General features: G+C 38.6%; 1 protein-coding gene across 4 annotated transcripts in view; it reads left to right on the top strand.

Annotated features, from left to right (window-relative positions):
* Positions 1 to 21,049, top strand: part of DNAJC6 (DnaJ heat shock protein family (Hsp40) member C6) — a 64,671-nt gene that overhangs the window by 22,915 nt on the left and 20,707 nt on the right. For all 4 annotated transcript variants that reach the window (XM_034433281.3, XM_034433280.3, XM_034433278.3 and 1 more), the window contains 6 exons: positions 2,817 to 2,967; positions 7,801 to 7,850; positions 7,971 to 8,119; positions 10,168 to 10,290; positions 18,406 to 18,539; positions 20,246 to 20,440. In XM_034433281.3, coding sequence (XP_034289172.1) covers positions 2,817 to 2,967; positions 7,801 to 7,850; positions 7,971 to 8,119; positions 10,168 to 10,290; positions 18,406 to 18,539; positions 20,246 to 20,440 — 802 coding nt within the window. The remainder of the gene's footprint in view (positions 1 to 2,816; positions 2,968 to 7,800; positions 7,851 to 7,970; positions 8,120 to 10,167; positions 10,291 to 18,405; positions 18,540 to 20,245; positions 20,441 to 21,049) is intronic.

Genomic DNA, 21,049 nt, shown 5'->3' on the forward strand with positions numbered 1-21,049 from the left:
AAATCCATGAATGATTGATAGTTATGTCCCATCAACATGGTATCAACTACATACATTTTCTTAGGCTGGCCTGCCACAACTTGGTCCTTTAGGCCTTCAGTTGCAATATTCTTCATTGATGCAATCAAATCTATCCTCTTTGTTGCTGATCACCCCCCTCCTTTTCTTCCATCTTTCCTGACATTATAAACCTCTCTAGAGAGCTACATTTTTGCATAATGTGTTTAAAATATGACATACTGTGGCATGCATCAAGCAACTTTTCCAAAGGCAGATAAATTAAGCCATATTCCTATTCATTTGTAGTGCAGAAGGGCGGGGAAGAAATTTGTCCTGCCAAGAAAATTATTATCATAAAGACTGTTTCATTCTGAAGTTTTTGGAGGATTTTATCTCCTTTTGCTACTTATCTTTTGACAAAAAAAAAAAAATCCTTCTTCACACAAATCATTTCAAAGCAATATCCTGGAAAGAAACCTTCCTCTAACAAAAACTCACTAAAAGAGATGAAATATTATTATTCCCATCAATGAAGCTGTTGCCTTAGAGTGGTGATTCAGTTTCATAATCATCCAGCCAAATTTTAGCAAATAGTAAGCTATCCTTGATTTATAGAGACAAAAAGAGGGTCTAAATATATCCCAGAGCAGCATTTCTTCACTTAATTCAATTGGACAGTATTTCCTAATGCCCTGAATAAATAGAGATTTCATTTCCTGAAATGCGTGATGCTACAGATATGGTGGATGTCTATGGCTTGATAGACAGAGAGCAATTTTCAGCTGTTTCACTTCGCCAGACTGATGATTATTTAGTATTTATTTATTTCATCCATGGCTGCCGTTTCACAGACAAGTGACTGAGTGGTGTACGACGAAGCTAAAAGCTGACAAATATTAACATTGTTATGTTTAAAAATGTTAAAATTATAAAAGGCCAAAAGCTATATATATATGTACTATATATAGCAAAAAGCAGCTGTTAATTACACTGGAGCCATCTCAATATTTCACCAGTCCCCTAAGGTCCTCAGGCTTGATGACATAACCAGATCTTGAGGGACTACTGAAAATTTAAACCGGATAAGGTCAGACTGGTTTTCAGGGAAAGAATGTTCCATAAAGTAGGGAATCCAGCAATGAAAGCTCTCGATTTGATGGGACCGGTGCGGCATGCCTTCTTTGCTAGATCTAGTGCAGGGATTCCTAACCCCCACTCCGTGGACTGGAACTGGTCTGTGGCATGCCAGCAACCAGGCCACACAAACAGGCGAAGCCCCATCTGGAGCAGGCAGTACACGCAACAATGCCCCTTCCTGTTCTCTCTCTACAGAACCAGTCCCTGGGGTCCAAAAGGTTGGAAGCTGCTGATCTAGAGGGATGGACAGATAGAATCAGGGAAGGACATTCCCAGAATTAATATGGCCTCATGCCATATTGGGCTTTAAAGAACAAAACCAGCTCCTTGAATTGGACCCAGAAACAGACTAGAAACCAATGCAGCTTGTAGAGCAGCAGTGTGACTTCTAGAAACACACCTAGCTGCCCATGTGATTGCAGTCTGTACTAGTGAAGCTTCCGGATACTCTTCAAGGCCAGCCCCACATGTAGATTGCATTACAGTAGATCAACTAGATGGTGACTAGGGTAGTATAAGTGACTGTGAGTAGAGACCCTTGAACTAGGAATGGGCACAATGGTTGCACAATGCAAAATTGTACAAAGGCCCTTGTAGCCACTGCTCCTTGAACAGGAATTGTGAGTATAGGAGAACTGCGTGATTTCACACAGGGTCTGTTTGGGACAGTGCAATCCCATCCAGAGCAAAGATGGTATAGTCTCAGAACCGGTGGGCCCCAAGGTCAGTCAGTCTTGTTGAAGCCTGTTGTTTTCCATTTAGGCTCCTACAGCCTCCGGGTACCAGTGTAGAACATCCACAGTATTATTTAGTTTGCTAGGGACAGAGATCTATAACTGCATATCATCAGTGTACTGACACCTCATTCCATGACAACAAATGACTTCACCCAGTGGCCTCATGCAATTGTTGAATAGGAGCACAGAGAACACCAATCCCTGTGCCATCCTACACAGTAGGGGACAAGGATCTCCCCACCCCAGTCATCACCGATTGGATCAATCTAATGGGTGTGACTTCCCTTCAGTGGATGGCAGAGTGGTATCCCTGGCAATCAGGGCTTGATCTGATCATGACAAAGGGGGATTCCAAAAGCTCCCCCAGTTCCAGATCACTCCATCAGATTTCTTTTTATTGTAGGAACATTTTGCAAAGTTATTTGCTTGTGATTCAGAGCCACTTTAAAATATCACAGTTTCAAAAAAAAAAGTAAGAAAATTCCATTTTCCTTGAGATGTGAGGTTCTGTGGATAAAAATCTCTACATTGGGATGTTATGATTCAGATGTATCCATTTGTCTGGGAACTCTCTCAGGTCCTGTAAAACTAATGCAATCTGTTGACAGATGTTCTTATCTAAAACTTACTCCTGCTGTGCCTGTTTCCTGTTGTTGCTTATTCTGTCTCGGATCAGTTTCATCTTTTTCAGCTCTAACTGGAAAAGAAAAACAAGAAATAGTCAATGCCAATATATCTTGTTTTAACAGGACAATAATGTTGTTGTGTTCTGTTTTGTCATACGATGGGTTACCTTGGTTGCTCCTAATGTCTCTGTTTTCTCATCTCTTTCTAATAAGTACATCCGTGTAACTGATCTAAAATTTGCTGCAGTGGTTTCATTTCTTGGGGGTTATTTTGCAATGCCTTTGGCTTATTGGGTCTCCTTTTCCTTCTTTCAAGGTGCCTCATCTCCTGACATGGAGTCTAGCTATGGGGGAGGACTATTGGACATGATGAAAGGTGGTGCAGGGAGACTCTTCAGCAACTTAAAGGATAACTTGAAAGACACTCTAAAAGATACTTCTACTAAAGTGATGCAATCTGTTGCAAGGTACTTTGAAACACACCTATCTGAAGTGCTCAGCAAGCAAGACAGTCCCTGTTAAGATCCCCTGTTATAGAAAATGACTGGATGTTAATAGGCTTGTGGAAAGGGAAATTTGGTTATTGAGCAATTGAGTAGTGAAATGAAAAGCATTTTAATAATTAAACTCAATTAGCTAAAGTGAAAGATAGAATCTGAAATTTAGGTAACATGGTTACAGACAACTTAACTGTCTTACTTGGTTACTTAACTGGCTGCCTTGTTCGGTGACTGTTTAAACTTATGAAAGAACTGAAAATGTGGGTTTACTTTGGGTCTTCAAAGTATTTGAGGCTATTGCAGTGTTCTCTATTTCTCAAGTTCTTTCCTTTCCCAGGACTGAATTGGCATTTATTTTCTCATCATGTCTCAGTGACTTTTGCATACCTTTGTCAAGGCCATCTCTGCACTCCGTCACAATTAAGTTGTCATATTCGAAATCCACTGAAATACATGGCACAATTAATTCAGGAATGTTAGGCCCATGCGATTAGGACCTTGAACAAGGACTGACAGCTCTAAGTGTGCATTATTGGTGAGGGGTTTCCCCCCCTCCCGCCGTGAACCCAAGGAAACACCGTTTTGAAATAAGACATTTTTCATAAGAATATGTACTTAAATGAATGCTGGATCAGGACAGAAAGATCCTTACAGTCAAGGACAAAAATATCATTAGTGCTGCATTATGAACCAAGTTGCCATCCTCAACTGTCACTGTTTCTAGTGGGAGATTGGGATCATACAAGCTCTTCCCTGCTCACAACCACCTGCTACCTTCACTGATTGATTGATTATATGCCATCAAGTCAGTAATGATTCTTAGCAACTCTATGCATAGATTTTCTCCATTACATATCCATCACACTCATAATATAGTATATATATATATATATATATATATATATATATATATATATATATATATATATATATATATATATATATATATATCAGGGGTGAAATCCAGCAGGTTCTAACAGATTTTGGAGAACTGGTAGTGGAAATTTTGAGTAGTTCAGAGAACCAGCAAATACCATCTCTGGCTGGCTCCAAAGTGGAGTGGGAATGGAGATTTTGCAATATCCTTCTCCCAGGAGGAGAGGGAATGGACTTTTAGCAGTATCCTTCCCCTGGAATGGGGTAGGAATGGAGATTTTGCAATATTCTTCCCCTGCCACACCCACCAAACCACGCCCACAGAACGGTAGGGGAAAATTTTGGAATGTATGTATGTATGTATGTATGTATGTATGTATGTATGTATTTCTCTTTAGCCAGGTTCTACCTACGTAAACCAAGATATTATGCAGCCCTAGTTCAGTGAAATCACAATTCACTAGTTTCTGGGCTTTTTTTCTTTTCTTCTGGCAGCCAGCAGACCCTTTGCTGCCCATTGGGAGACTAAGTTAGATCTATGTCGGCCTTATAAGGCCTCATCAGTTAGCCACACCCTCATCTCATGTATCCTCCCTGTAAAGGTACAATATTTGTTTTTCTTTCTTTTTCGTAGGTTTTATGTGTATTTCTCTTTAGCCAGGTTCTACCTATGTAAACCAAGATATTATGCAGCCCTAGTTCAGTGAAATCACAACTGATGAGGCCTTATAAGGCTGAAATAGATCTATCTTAGTCTCCCAATGGGCAGCAAAGGGTCTGCTGGCTTCCAGAAGAACAAAAAAAGCCCAGAAACTAGTGAATTGTGATTTCACTGAATTAGGGCTGCATAATATCTTGGTTTATGTAGGTAGAACCTGGCTAAATAGAAATACGCATAAAACCTACGAAAAAGAAAGAAAAACAAATATTGTACCTTTACAGGGAGGATACATGAGATGAGGGTGTGGTTAACTGATGAGGCCTTATAAGGCTGAAATATATATATAGTATTTTATTGAATAGCCCAAAGGCCTTTTCAAAAAAAAAAAAAGAAAAAGAGAAAGATAAAACAAACAGTTACAGAAATAACAGTGTAAAAATATATGATATATGGCATTAAAATTTAACAATATCGAAGTTCAATAACTAAATTTCCAAAACTAGATAACCCAAATAGGATAGCTCCTCTCTAACTCAGCTCATCTTTCTTACAATCAATGAAATTCTTTTCAATATAACTGGCTCGTATTGCTGTCATCCTTTTAAGGTAGCAAGTGATAGCTCTTACCAGGGGAGGAGAGTCTGCCTTCAATAGAAATGTTAATTTATGCCTTACATTCCAGTGGGCAAATTTATTTATAATTGGGGACAGATATTGTTTTCTTACTTCCTCATACAGCCTACATTCAAATATTATATGCGCCGTATCCTCCACGACATTTGCCCCACATATACATGTTCATTCGTCATACAGGATTTTCCGGTAACGGCCGAATTTAACGTTGGTATCTAAAAGTTCAAATCTAAACTTGACAAATAGTTCTCTCTCCACTGATGGCATTTCTAGGTGTAAATATTTTTCCAGGGTGAAAGTTGTTTTAACTGCTGTCAGAAGCTTAAGGGAATGATTAGTTGAAAGAGTTGCCATGTCCATTTGCCCATGTATATCTTTAATCCGTTGTTTAACTTGCTTCAGTGTGTCGCACAACGGGAACCCTATACCATATCGATTCAATATTTCTGCCAGCTGAGTTAGCCAGGAATACCTTTGGGGATTTGAAATCTGCTGTTCCTCTAGGCAGATTTTGGGAAGTCTGCTGGCTTCCATCTGAGTCATTTTTAGCCAGTAGGCTATCGCCCTAATGATTATGTAGGTGTACAGTGAAAAATGTCCCAATTCAGCTCTGACGGCTGCTGCCGAAGTGGAGTTGTTTACCCCCAGCATCCTCCTTAACAAATTATTTTGAGTTCTCCCCAATATGGGGGCCTCAGTAAGACCCCAGATTTCCTATAAGGCCAAAATAGATCTATCTTAATCTCCCAATGGGCAGCAAAGGGTCTGCTGGCTGCCAGAAGAAAAAAAAAAAAAGCCCAGAAACTAGTGAATTGTGATTTCACTGAACTAGGGCTGCATAATATCTTGGTTTACGTAGGTAGAACCTGGCTAAAGAGAAATACACATAAAACCTACGAAAAAAATATAGTAACCCCAACGTTTTTATTGATCACTAGATTGGAGAGTGACTTCTCCCTCTCTTTATTTATTTATTCATTTATTTGATTTGATTTGTTAAGGCCATCCTATTCCAAAAATTGAATTGGGTGGTTAACTTACAACATATCTGATATATTAAGTTAAAGAACAGAACTGAAGTGACAGGACTGCCCTGACTAAAAGAAGCAAATCTCAACTTTTTAAAAAAATAAAAATCAACAGGGATTCCACAGACACTCTAATGACATGCCTGGGAAGAGATCCAGATCTTAAGGTACTTCTAAATGTCATAGGGAACAGGAGCTTTCTGTCTCTGGGGGGGAATGTTGTACCATAAGATAGAGGCAGCGATAGAGAAGGCATCTTTTCTTGGTCCACAAGATGACAGCTTTTAATTGAGATGACCTAAAATGTACCTGCCCTGCCTGAATGCCACGGATGGGCAGAAACAACTGGAGACAGGTGATGTCTCAAATAACCGAGCCTTATGGTATGAATTGGTAATGACCAACATCTAGAATAGTGTTGGAAGCCATGGAACATAATGAGAAGTGGCCATTATTGCTTGGGTGCCGCATTTTGAACCAGCTGTAGCTTTTGGAGGGCATCTTCATGGACAGCCTCATTAGAGTGCATTGCAATAATCTAACCGGGTAGATGATGGGCCTGCCAGGTGAAGAAAGGGCACAACTGGTGCTCAAGATAAACCTGTGCAAAGGCCCACCTGGCCATAGTTGCCACCTACTCTTTGAGCAGTAGCTGCAGGTCTGGGAGGACCTTCAAGTTACATATTAATCTTGAACAGGAAAGTGCAACTTCATCCAAGATCAAAAGTCTTCAACACAATCTTGTCAGGATTGAGGCAAAGTCTGTTCGTCCCCTTTCCTATGCAAACAGCTTCTAGACAATGGGCCAGAACATTGACAGCATCACATGCACAACTTGGAGTTGAGATGTACCTTTGGGATCATTCGCAGACTCCTTATACTGAACTGTGAACTGATGAGTGACCTTACCTAGCAGTTTCATATCAGTCATAAATAGGACCTCTGAACTCTGAGGCACTGCACAAATGAAGAAATGTGGGCCCTGTCTCTCTTCTAATATTGACCTGAACAAACCACTAAGAAAGGATGTGAACCATTGTAACAAAGTGATCCTCCCCACTCCCAACTTCTGGAACACAAGAGTACCATAGGAGATCGTATCAAAAACTCTTGAAAGATCAAGGAACACAAGGAGGGATGCCATAGGTCATCAACAAGCACAACCAATGCTGCTCTATTAAAATTTGGCTTAAAACCTGACTGGAAAAGTGTGGAATTTAACAGAAATAATGAGTTCTTCTAGCATAGATTTTCAATATGTAGCAAATGGAATAGAGTGGAGTAGAGTAGAGTGGAATGGAATAGGCCATGAACACTTTAATGAATATAGAATTCTACTTTATTTGGTTTTTCTTTTTCTCCTTATAACTGGAGATTTTTTATTAGGTAAATAAATAATATTTATTAGGTAAATATTATTGTGTTTAGTCTCAATGTTTGTAATAAGTGTGGGAAAGGTGATTGGTCCCTAAAATATCCACTGAATGTAAAAAAAAAAAAAGGTGATACTACAAGTGCATGCTTGATATTTTTATCAGACAGTTATATATTTATGCATTAACCAGAATTTACTTTGTTGTTCTCTTCTGTTTCCTTTTATAGCTATGCCAAGGGAGAACTAGATATTTCTTATATTACCTCAAGAATTATTGGTAAGTGATCAATTATTTGAGTAATAGAGCAATGCAGCAACCTCCAACTTCTCATTGCCTATTTTATTTGGGTTTCACTTCAGAATATATGTTTGTCGTCCCCCCCCCATTTCTTGATAGTGATGTCATTTCCGGGTGAAGGAGTCGAACTGGGATTTAGGAATCATATTGACGATGTGCGGACATTTCTTGATTCAAGGCATCCTGATCATTACACAGTTTTCAACTTGTCACCAAAGTCTTATCGTACTGCACGGTTTCATAATAGGGTAAGTTTTGCTGATGCAGTGATGTGACAAAGACCATGGTAAGGTTGGGATATTAAAGTAATATGTAGCTGGTACCATGTCAATCTGCCTTCGAAAAGAAAGAAATGTCATATTAATGATCAGAATCAAGACAGACTGGGGCAGTCTCTAAATTCCATCAATTTCATCCATCTTTGGATCAATATTTATTAAGACACTGTATAGCAGAAGTTAAAAAGTTAAAAAAAAAGATCAGGGTAGTAATAATAAAAGAATGTTACTACCACCAATTTCAAATTCACAGTAAAAATTAATTTATTTCCCAGAATGGTTAAATATAAGGAGCTAATCTCAATTCTGAGCCAGTAGCTAAGGCACCAGTCTGGAAACTGGAGACTGAATTCTGGCTTAAGCACAAAAGTCACCTGAGAGATCATAAGCCAATCCCTCTTTCCTAACCGGAGGAAGCAGGCAAGGGCAAACTATTTCTGAAATATATTGCCAAGAAAACTGCAAGGACAACTCCAGTAAACCACCAAAAATCAGGAATCAAAGGTATGCATGCAAAACATGCACACATGAATCAGTTCTGCAGGTTAACTCCAAGGAATTCTAAAACAACTGATTATATTGGCTATAGTAACAGAATCTTGCAGGTTGGATTGTTTCCTATGTAAGGTATTCCTGTGGAGAGGCCAGATTGTATAATCAATAGCCATCTAGAGACATAAATGCTCAGAAGAAATCTTTTTGGGTGGGGAGGAAGGGGGCTTGTCCATTTTTCTCCAACTCATGGAAGAAAATCATTGTACTAAAGAATTGCTATACTCTGGATCTTCACATAAATAAGGAAGTTTTCTTTCTTTCCACAATGTATAAGCACATAATTTAAAAAAAAAAAAACCTAATAAAACAAACACCTTGAAGGATTAATTAGCAGATGGAAAGTTGGTAAAGTTGAGACTGATAACAGCATTTTAAAATTTTTGTATTATCATTTTAACAGACCTCTTTCTAAATGATGGGTTTTTAATTAATAACCCATTTTCTTCATATTGTCATTAAATGGATTATAGTATGAAATCCATGCGTTGCCTGTTCCTCTTGACGTCACTGGCTTGGTTTTTGTTCAGTTGCTATGTCATGTCCAACTTTTCAGACCCCATGGACCTTAGCATGCCAAGCTCCCCTATCTTCCACTGTCGATCAGAAAAGTCGGCAGTTTGGTGATTCAAATCCCTAGTACAGGTCTCCTATGTGAGCAGGGGGTTGGACTAGATGACCTCCAAGGTCCCTTCCAACTCTGTTACTGTTAAATCTGACAGCAAGCTAAGATTTGGAAGCCTCCCAGAGTTTGCCCAAACTCATGTTCATAGTGTCGCTGATGCTATCTAACCATTTCATCCTCTGTTGTCTCCTTATCCTTTTGCCATCAATCCAGTAGTGAAATCCAAATTTTTTTACTACCGGTTCTGTGGGCGTGGCTTGGTGGGCGTGGTGTGGCTTGGTGGACATGGCTTGGTGGGTGTGGCAGGGGAAGTATACTGCAAAATCTCCATTCCCACCCCACTCTGGGGCCAGCCAGAGGTGGTATTTGCCGGTTCTCTGAACTACTCAAAATTTCCGCTACCGGTTCTGCAGAACCTGTCAGAACCTGCTGGATTTCACCCCTGCTTCAATCTTTCCCAACCTCTGGGTCTTTTTGCTAAATTTCTGAGTTCACATAATGTGCTGTGGTTAGGTCTAACAGCAGGGACAATTATTTGTTTCAAAATAGTAGGTGAAACCAAAGTGTTACAGCCAACACCTTATCCTGTTTTACATATGTGTGAAGCCATAGGCCTTTTATTGCTTTTTGAAGGTCAGGAGTTTAATCATCCCTGCAGATGAGCCTGATCATGCCTAAACAAATCATACTATGTGATGATTTGATTTGTAGAACATACTTGGGTCTTAAAATATGCCAAACTGAAAGCTACCTGATCTCTTTCTAGCTTTCTCTTATGCTGTGCAAATTCAGCTGATTGTTACTACTGGTTCTGACCTGTTTTCATTCTGTGCTTCTTTAGGTATCTGAATGTAGTTGGCCAATTAGACAAGCACCAAATCTCCACAATCTCTATGCTGTTTGTAAGAATATGCATAACTGGTTGCAGCAGAATCCAAAAAATGTTTGTGTCATTCACTGTATGGTAAGTCAAGCAGTAAGTAACCATTTGTATGTAGATCTATATAGAAAAAAATATTTTGAAATATAAAGTGTGACATAAACTAATGTCCTTTTAATGAGTAAAGATTGCTGGTTGTTGAAAAACAATTGATGTTCAATAACAATACAAAGAAGAACTAAAAAACCCTGAAAATTGACTTGTGGCAACAATATGAGGAGGGCAATGCTAAACTGGACAGACAATGCAACATTTTGAGATATTTCTTTGTCAAATTTGATAAGAGCCTGTAATGCTTTTGGGTTTTCTCTTAGCTAGATATTTATAGCTTTACTGATGAAAAAGTAGAAGACATGGAATATCTTGTTCCTGTAATTTAATTCCTGCAGTTTTTTGTATTTGATCCAAATTTGTTTCTAATAAAAATTCATCAATTTTCATATGCAGTAAATAAAACAAGACATTTGGAAGAAATCCTTTTTAAAAAGGGGAGATGTAGTCCCTATAATGGTTTTGCAGCATATGGTTTTTATAACTATGTGAATAATAAATGATTCTTTTTTACAAATGGATTGTTTAGTTTATAGGGTTGTGTTCTTAGAGAATTTAGAAGTATGTCAATAGTACTTTCAGGATGGTAACTGGAAAACTTGGTATCATTTCCAACATCTTGCCAATTATGTCATAAAACTCATGATACTGGTTTTTCGTCACTGCTTTCTTCTGGAATGTTCCTTATTAATTTCAGGAAAGGTGAAAGTGCTATGTCAGCATCAGCAATAGATCTTATTGCAAATGTTGCAGAGGAAAATAGATATCTTAAATGCATTGTATCAAAGGCACTACCCCAATGCAATATCCCATAATATGACTCGTGTTGGAGTCTGTTACTGTTGGAGTCTGACAATTTATCTTTGGGGAGTTTTATGTGGCTGTTCCTGGAAACTTTATAGATATTACTGGAGGAACAACTGTCCATCCTAATCCTTTTTTTGATTCTTCTCTAAGAACGTTAGGAATGGATTTCCAAAGTTGTCATTTCATTTGCATATATAGAAAAAATGCAGACTGTCAATATTTTAATGCTTGTTATATTTCTGAACACATCAAAGCTAAAGCAAAGGCTGCTTAAAGTATTTACCACCTACTCAGTTGCATGGAGAGTCTTTGTACCAGACCTTTTAGTTCCTCGGGAAATTCAGTGTGTTATAGAAGTTCTTTCAAAAAATGGACTGGCATTTGCACTGAGTCAAAAATATCCATGTGGAGTGCCACTATATTAGAACATGTTTCCATAACTTTATTTTTGGCCTGAAAATGGCATTACATGCTGCATGGGCAACACAGAATGTATGCACGTTAGCCGTGAGCAGTGCTTTAAATATTATTGTTCCTTTTATGTCTTACATAAAAATTTGAGGTCAGGAAACGCCTAGCAATTCTATAACAGTCTTGAGTCTCCCACAGTGTTAATTCTAGTGGGACCGTTGACGTTATTAAACAGGCTTATGTCTTTAGGAAGCAAAAAATAAATAAATCCAAACAATAACATTTATTATTTCAATTTATTCCTTAATGATTGCATAGAAAGCAATCAGATTACCACTGAAGCGTTCAATAGTTACAATTAACAGTTTGCTAATTGTTAAGGTAGGGATCTTAAGCAGTCTGTAGAGTATTCAACACATTTAAGGCATTCATTTCAATAAGACAGGGAAAGTAGAGTATTTAGAGAAGTGATTTAATGGAGCCCACACAAAACTTTGCCTGGAGTTTGAAAAGCAGAAAAATTAAAATAAAAACTAAGTCCACTGTAAAGCTTCTTGCCATAGTAAAGAAGAGCTAGTGTAATAGCATAGCATTAAGAAATACTTTATCCTTTTTTTGAGGATTTTACCAAATTCAGAGACAATGAACACACTTATCGGGCAATATACAATAACTCAGTGTAACAGAGAATATAGCACTTTCATATAATATGTAATGGAGAAAGTCAGGCTTTTAAACTCCAGGTAAAAAGTGTCTTCTAAAAAGGATCAGCAGCAGTTCCAATTTAGGTAAAACAGGAAAAATTAGTGACTTGAGCAGCACAATCAGGTTAGCATTGTGCCAGTTCTTGATTTTTCTAATTTAGATAGTTTTTGCTGTAATGAGGATGAGAAAGAAGGTTTTTAAGGCAGAGAGAACATATTGAAAGTGTGGAAGGACATACCAAGAGTTGTGCTGGTGATGGTTGTTTAAAATAATATGATATACCACATCTGAACACAAAAGCTAAAATGATAAAAAAAAGATTAATGAAGGAAAGCATTAGTTAAATGGCAGCACCCCTATATAATCCCTTGATTGTTAATATCTTTCCTGAACAAAATTTCAAAAGAGACATTTGCTGTTCTCCTATACCAGATGATGGCTAATCTTTTCCGGACTGAGTGCCCAAAGTTTGCACGCACGCCTGAACCCCCAAAATGCAATTCATGTGTGGCCCCCACATGTGCGCTCCACCCTGTGCATTCACACATCCCCCACACATGCACACATGCCCCCCACATGCCCCGTGCCCCGTGCATGTGCACAAACCTCACCACAGTGCCCTGCCTCCCTCACATGTGAGGCAGAGACCTGAAGACCAGCTGGCTGGCAGGAGGCCCAGACGCATGCGCAGCAGAGCTGAACTTGGGCGATGGCTCGTGTACCATCAGAGAGGGCGCTGTGTGCCACCTCTGGCACTTGTGCCATAGGTTCACCATCATGGTCCTAAACTAGCAATAAGAATGTCCAGATACACCAATACTTTTCTGCTGTCATTATTTTTGAAATTTCCCAGCGATCAATCATGCAGATTGGAAGGTTGAGGGCACAATTTTAGAAGTCACATCTGCTCACCATGGATTCTTCTTTTATACCTTAATGATATCAGAATTTTCTGAGAAAAGGGTGTCAGAATGAGGGCATCCCATTTCTCTGCCAAACTAAGGTGACTTTGCAAGCTAACCAAACTTCCCTTCCATCTTCATTGTAGAGCATGATTTTGTTGTTGTTGTTGTTTTGGCTTTATGGCTTGACCAGAATATTGAGACTACCCAAACATTAAGGAAATTATGGGTATAATTTAGGCCCTGGAGAAGCAAATCAGGTAACAATGGTTTACTTCCCTAAAACACAGCAAAGGAATTTTCATGGGATTTGGATTTTTGAGTATAGGCTTCATAAAATTGTGTGCCACTTAGTTCTTCACTTGGCATGTCAGGTCCTGCTCATCCATGATTCAATATTTTTTCTATCCTTCTATACCTGGAAGGCCTTTATTCACCAACAACAATGAATATAGGAAATTATTTTTAGTGAGCCAGCCAAGACCAAGAATAAATTTCAGTTGTCTTCAACCTCTGTACCCCTAAGTGATGTAAATATAATAAATATAGAACAACAGTGAGTCCTCTAAGTAAGATCCCATATGCTTTATTCAGGTTTCTCTGGGATCCCTAAAAGAGGAATAATATGGGAGCCATCCTTGATTGTTAGCCCATCAAACAATTCATTGGCATCCTTCAGTCTCAAGAGACTATGGTATCGTGCTCTGGAAAGAGGTCCTAAAACAGCACCTAGTGTGACTAAAAAGGCCAATTCGAGAGTGGCAATCTCTTCCACACTGAGAGCAGATACATAATGTCCCCTGCCCAGCCCCCAGATTTCGCTGGTTCCGGGACTGCCTCTTTGCCTCAGCCTGCCGAACAAGTGTCTCTTTGAATTGGAGAAGGCCATGCTGCGTCTCTAGCCTCTAAGCTGAACAATCGGAGGTCAAGGTTTCCCAGTTGTTAATGTCCATTCCCAGCCCATCAAACAAGTATCTGATAATTCACATTTGTGCATATAGGTCATTAAAATAATCAAAACAATACATATCTCTTCCTCTGTCATATTCCTACCATTCCTATTTGCAGATTCCCAGTTTCTCATATTTGCTTGTTAGCAGCATCTCCTCTTTATCACTATGGCATCTACTTCTAGAGATGATCAAAGCTGATGATGTCATTAGCAAATGGTTCATTTGGGAGCCATGACAGACATATCAAGCAAGTTACTCCCCTTCTCCACCAACAGAATTTTGATAGCTGGCCATCAGAGTCCACCAAGTTGCAGAGATGATACACCTGACATACCCTAGAACTGAAGTATTTTTGTATGGAGTTCACCATCACATTGGCATTGTTGCCTCTATTAATGGATTCTCCTGATTTCCCCCCAAGTAACTTCAAAGATGGTCACTTGCCACCAGAGGTAAGGCTGTTCCAACTGTTGATGACTTTTTGTAAACCATATGAAGACATCCTGTCCCAAGGACACTATTAACTGGAGAGACCTGGTCAACACCAAGTGGTATAGGAATGCTAGTCTACAGATCAACTGCAGTATCAATAGAATTTCAGGTGGTCAACCTGGAGTAAAAGTCCATATATTTGTAATTTAGTTCATAATATTGCCAATGAGCCGAGGTGGCGCAGTGGTTAGGGTGCAGTACTGCAGCTACTTCAGCTGACTGCTAGTTCAGCAGATCAGTGGATCAAATCTCACTGGCTCAAGGTTGATTCAGGCTTCCATCCTTCTGAGGTGGATAAAATGAGGACCCAGATTGTTGGGGGCAATATGCTATTTAGTATACTGTCTTTGGTGTAAGCTGCCCAGAGTCCTCGAAGAGTGGGTGGCATAGAAATATGAATAATAAATAAATAAATAACATAAATAAATTTATTAGATTTCTAGTAATCAGCAATTTTTTCCAAATACTCCTTTCTTCACCTTTCTGATTCATAAGTTATTGATGTCCTAAAATAACAAAGAATGAAGTAAGACATTTTCTTCCATTTCTTCAAAGGCGCAACACTGCAACAGAATGATGATTCATAGAGATCCATGTAAGAGAGACAAATTCATCATTATTTCCCTTCATTAAACAGCTTTTTGTCACTCAAATCTTGACTACTTGTGCAGTCTTGAAATTATAATATGGGGAACAGGCAATCATACCTTGCTGCCTTTTAGAAAACCATTTTACAGAATTTTATAGTAAAGAAGCTATAAATCCTAAGGTGCAGGCAAGTTCATTAATAATAAGATACTAGCTCTTAAAACCTAATTCAATTTGTATAGGGAAGTTGTTGTTCTAGCTTTAAGACGGGTATAGGCAGGTAGATTTGATTCCTCCCTTCAGTATTGCCCATAGAAACTCCATGGCATAGTACTGTAATTGATGGAAGAGAATATTTGTAGCTCAGGATGGAACTGTGCAGTCCTTGGTCTTGCAGAAAACAGGTAGGCTCAAAGAGCACCATGGACCATACAGTACTGTAATGATGACAAAACCTATATTTAACCACTAAAGAACATCTTACTAAAAGTTTACTCCCGCAAGGTAAACTCTCATGGATAAAAGTTAGCCAGAATTATATCAGGATAGTGAGCACAAGTCTATCATATTCCATCTTCATTTATTTAAATATGTTATCCCCCTATTTTAAAAAATGCACATAAATTGTTGTATATTCCATACTTGCTTATTCTATAAGACAGGTACAATCTTCCATATTTATCATTCCATATCAAAGGTAAATAATGACAAACTTCATATATCATATTAAACTATAATGCCATCTTTATCATTGCTTGTAAAGAGCGGTTTGTGGTTTAGTGTGATGCTTGAACCAAACTACAATAATCTTGCTTTAGTATGATGTGTAAATCTAGCCATGGCCTTTCACAGGTCTATGGAACTTAATTTTATTTTACCTTTATTTTGCCTGGAACTCTACAAATCCCTAAAACGTTTGGTTTGTTTAGCCACCCATCCACCTAAGGAACTCTCGGAGGTGAATAGAAATAAAATAACCAGCTGTACAGATCCACTAAAAATAAACTGGACTGAGACTACTAAAAATTATATTGTCAACTCATCAAACAAACCACATACACAGCCAAATTCCAACAACTTTCTGACCCTAGTGTCAAGTGGAAGTCTTTACATCCTTCTAGAAAGCCAACAGGGTTGGCCAAGAGATTGGATGAGGACAGAGCACACAGATCTTTATTTATTTTATAAGATTCTTCACACGTCACTTTGGTTATTTTATTTTGTCCTACTGTCCTAACCAGGGGTAAAATGCTCCCGGCTCAAACCGGATCGCCCGATCTGGTAGTGATGAAGGCAGGTGGTTCGGAGAACTGGTAGCAAAAATCCCTGCCCCCCGCCATGCCCAGCTGAGCTGCACAATCATCAGAGGCTTTTTTTTTTACTTTTAAAAGTATTTTTTCTACAACCTCTTTGGCAAAAAAAAAATGCTTTTAAAAGTAAAAAAAAAAGCCTCTGAAGATCGCGCGGCTCAGTTGGGATCATCAGAGGCATTTAAAAGAAAAAAACCCTTTTTTTCTTTTAAATGCCTCTGATGATCAGGCAACTCAGCTTGGATCGTCAGAGGCATTTAAAAGAAAAAAAGGGTTTTTTTCTTTTAAATGCCTCTGATGATCCAAGCTGAGTTGCCTGATCGTCAGAGGCATTTAAAAGAAAAATGTCTCTGCTGATCAGGCTACTCAGCTGGGATCATCAGAGCCTTTTGAAAGCATTTTTTAACAACCTCTTCGCTGAAGAGGTTGTAGAAAAAATGGTTTTAAAATTAAAAAAAAAATTGGCCTTGCCCACCCAGTCACATTACCCCCCCCACCAAGCCACGCCCACAGAACCGGTAGTAACAAATTTTAGATTTCACCACTGGTCCTAACTCTATATCAGCAATGCAGCTGAAGATTTGCATTGCCTCAGTATGTAAGGGACAACTCTAAATCTCTTCGACTTGCTGCTTTCTTTATTGGGAAGAAGCCACATATTCAGCCTTTTCTGCCTATGGCTTTCATGCAAATTATATACTTACTAAATTCTACAGCAGTTATATCCATTCTGATGCCTTCCAAATGTAGTTTTTAACTACCAACATTATAATCTCTCACAATTGACCATGAAGCATGCAAGTCAAGAACGTTGTAATCTTTAACATTTGAAGGCCATAAAGTTGTCTATTTATCAGATTGCTCTGAAGATTCGTGGAAAGGAATGTTACAGGATTATCTTCTCAAGAGCGATATTGGATCACTCTGACTACATCCCACAGCTGGAAGCTTTTCTCTATCAAACTGATTATCGGAGTACTGGACACTTACTGTCTGTAATTTGAATGCTTCTGGTTTGTTGTGACGGACACGCTCTAAGTACACTTTAATCAATGAAGACTCACTTCTGGCATAGCTGGGAACCATAGATAGGATGCTGTTTTCTTCCTGTGCACCTCTGGATTACATTAGAAGAAATGAGAGAAATATTCTACCCTATTTGTTCTTCATCTTCTATTTGATGGACTTGCTTTGTTGTAGTCTATCTCCAGCTGAGCCACAGTGCCAAGTATAAAAATAACTGTATCTCACACAATCCCAATCTAGTTTTTAACCCATTGTGGGATGTTTCCATCATACCACACCAGAAGGAAGTTTCACTGTCAGTGCCTAATGGTCTTTCCTTTGCATAGGAAGCACTTGTGTATTTTTTTCTTTTTACACTTTTTTTTAAAAAAGAGCCTTGATAGTACAGTGGTTTAGTGCACCCTGTTATTAACACAGCTGCCTGCAATTTCTGCTGGTTCAAATCTCTCCAAGGCTCAAGGTTGACTCAGCCTTCCATCCTTTCTAAAGTAGGTGAAATGAGGACCCAGTTTGTGGGGGCAATAAGATGACTTTGTATAAAATATACAAAAGAATGAAGGCTATTGCTTAACGCATTGTAAGCCGCCCTGAGTCTCTGGAAAAGGGCGGCATATAAATCAAATTTAAAAAAAAAATCCGTTGATGCATTAGAATTGACCTAAGTCAAATGTTTGTTTCTGTTTAATCAGTGTAATCCTATGAACATTTTTTTTCAGAGGGAAGCATCTCAAAAGAGTTTCTGCGGAGCTTCTGTTTTAGTTTTAGTTTTAAAGCATCATTGAGCAGATCTTGTTTATAAGGTTTTGTGTGTGTTTAACAAACAAACAAAAAAAAACATGGCTCATTTGAAAGGTGAAATTTTCCTGATTGAGGGTCTTGCATTTTGTCTGACAGGATGGTCGTGTGGCGTCAGCAGTCTTGGTCAGTGCAATGTTCTGTTTCTGTCATCTCTTCTCTAATCCAGCTTCTGCTGTTCAATTGCTAAATTCAAAGAGACCTGGGGTAGTACTCTGGCCATCCCACAGAAGGTATAGTAAATGTGTTTTATGACTGACAAATCATGTGCAATTTATATTATATCAGGGGATACTAATTCACTTAGCAATAACAAAAGCACATAGATTTATATACCGTTTCACAGTGCTTTACAGCCCTCTCAGCATATTGCCCCCAATAATCTGGGTCCTCATTTTGCTGACTATGGAAAGGTGGAAGGCTGAGTCAACCTTGAGCAGGTGAGAATCAAACTGCTGGCAGTTGGCAGAATTAGCCTGCAATGCTGCATTCTAACCACTGTGCCACCACGACTCTTAGTTCCTGGATCCAGATTTTAGTCAATCTCATTCTTCTTTGTGGTGGTGCAGTAGTTAGAATACAGTACTAGAAGCTACCTCTGCTGACTGCTGGCTGCAGTTCAGCAGTTCGAATTTCACCAGGCTCAAGGTTGACTCAGCCTTCCATCCTTCCGAGCTGGGTAAAATAAGGACCCAGATTGTTGTGGGCAATATGCTGATTTTGTAAACTGCTTAGAGGAGCCTGTAAAGCACTGTAAAATAGAATATAAGTCTAAGTGCTATTGCTATTGCTTTTGCTTTTTAACACCAACAGTTACCTTTATTTTTGTTTCTTTGAATGTTGACTCCTAACAACTACCTGGCCAAATCCCTGCAGTTTTCATGTCAAGATTTTTTGTCACTGCCTTTTCCCAGGGCTGAGATAGAGAGTGACTAATGCCAGGTCATCCATTTGGCGTTGTGCCTGATGCAAGACTAGAACTCAGTTTTCAGTTGAGTTTCTAGCCTGGTGCCTTAAATTATATCAAACTGGCTTTCTAACAGCTTCCTAACTGCACTCAAGTCAATGGGAATAGTTTTATCAAATTTGGCTGAGTGGCTGAAGCTTAGCAAATGTTTTAAAAAGGTTTTCAATGATAGTGTGAAACATTCAATGTTATTGAAGGTTTTTACACTTCTGGTTTTCTACAGCTGCATTCTCAAACATATATCGAGAGAGTCCTGTTAAAGTAAGAGTCTTCTAATTATGTGGGGACAATCTTCAGTTGTTCCCAAAGAATATAAATATTTGGTTTTAGACAGGAAGCCATCACCTTTTCAAAAGTAGAAAAATGTATATTTGGACAGAAACATCTAGATCAGATTTCCTCAGCCTGGTTCTATCTTTCCAAGTGGGATTCATGATAGAAGTTATACTACAACATACATGGGGTGGAGTAGGGACAATAGCATTGGGAAGATTGATTAAATTCTATGGCAAGGCTGAACATGGACTACATCCAATTTATTTTGGGACCTGTGCTCTTCTGGGCCACTTGCCACCCAGCTGGTTGATGGGTAGCTGAAAATAGGAATAGTTAGAAAGGATGGTTTCCAGAAAATCAGCAGCAAAATGAAGCAGAATTTTTTTTTGCCACTTTTGTATATTAAGTACTCATTCTCTTAGAGGCAGGGAGAGCTTGCTTCTGTAGTTTTTAAGTCAAATGTATCAAATCTATATTTTTATTTGTTTTCTTCCTTGATTAATTCATGATTTTGCACTGGATTTGCTCTTTTGACATTAATGTTTGCAAGCATGCCTTAAAAATTAAATTTTCTTGACTATAGGATATACTGTTGAAAATCTTCATTATGATAATCAACCAAGTCTAACCCTGAAGAGCCAAAGAACATGGCCAGTAATACATGTAGATTTTTATGAATTCTGTTTTTCATTGCAGATATTTAGGATATATTTGTGAACTAATAGCAGACAAACCTGTCCAGCCCCACTGCAAGCCTATAACCATCAAATCAGTCCTTCTTAGCCCAGTGCCCTGTTTCAACAAGCAGAGAAATGGCTGCCGGCCTTTCTGTGACATCCTTATTGGAGAAACTAGAATATTTACAACATCACTGGAATATGAAAGAATGAAGTAAGCTCCTCTCTGTTGACTGCACAGATAAAATCTCACTTTGGTTGTTTAATATGTATATATCTATGGTAGCACAGGTGAGCTAATTCCACATGACCGAGGCACCCTGGCTTTGAATCAATTATGATTGATGTTGATTGGATCTCAGCAGCTACTGCTTCCTTCAGGGAGAGAGAAATCTCAGTTGCCTGAGATTTCTCATACCTTTGAAGGATATCCTACATTCGTTCATCCATCCATACACTCCTCCCTTCAGATTGACATCAATTAGCCAACCCTTTCATGCATCTATTGTACATGGATTCCGTATATTTGATGATATTTTGTGTCTTCTTCTGAAGTTTTGCTTTTGCTTCTGAGCAGCTTGAATGTCACACATAATGATCATAGATCATTAATCTATGATCTAGCTGTTTTGAGAACAGCCAGATCATTACATTTAGAAGTCGGAATAAAAACGAACAATATTTTTATTTTAATCCCAGCACTGAGCTTTTTGACTTCACCCAACTCAACAACATTGAACTGCAATGTTCAACTTTTGGGTTATAATGCATTGTTCAATGTGAATTCTGTGTTATGATTCTCATGAATACCACTTTAGGCAGA

Source organism: Pantherophis guttatus, chromosome 3, assembly GCF_059756535.1.
Source record: "Pantherophis guttatus breed Tessera chromosome 3, ASM5975653v1, whole genome shotgun sequence".
Lineage (NCBI taxonomy): Eukaryota > Metazoa > Chordata > Lepidosauria > Squamata > Colubridae > Pantherophis > Pantherophis guttatus.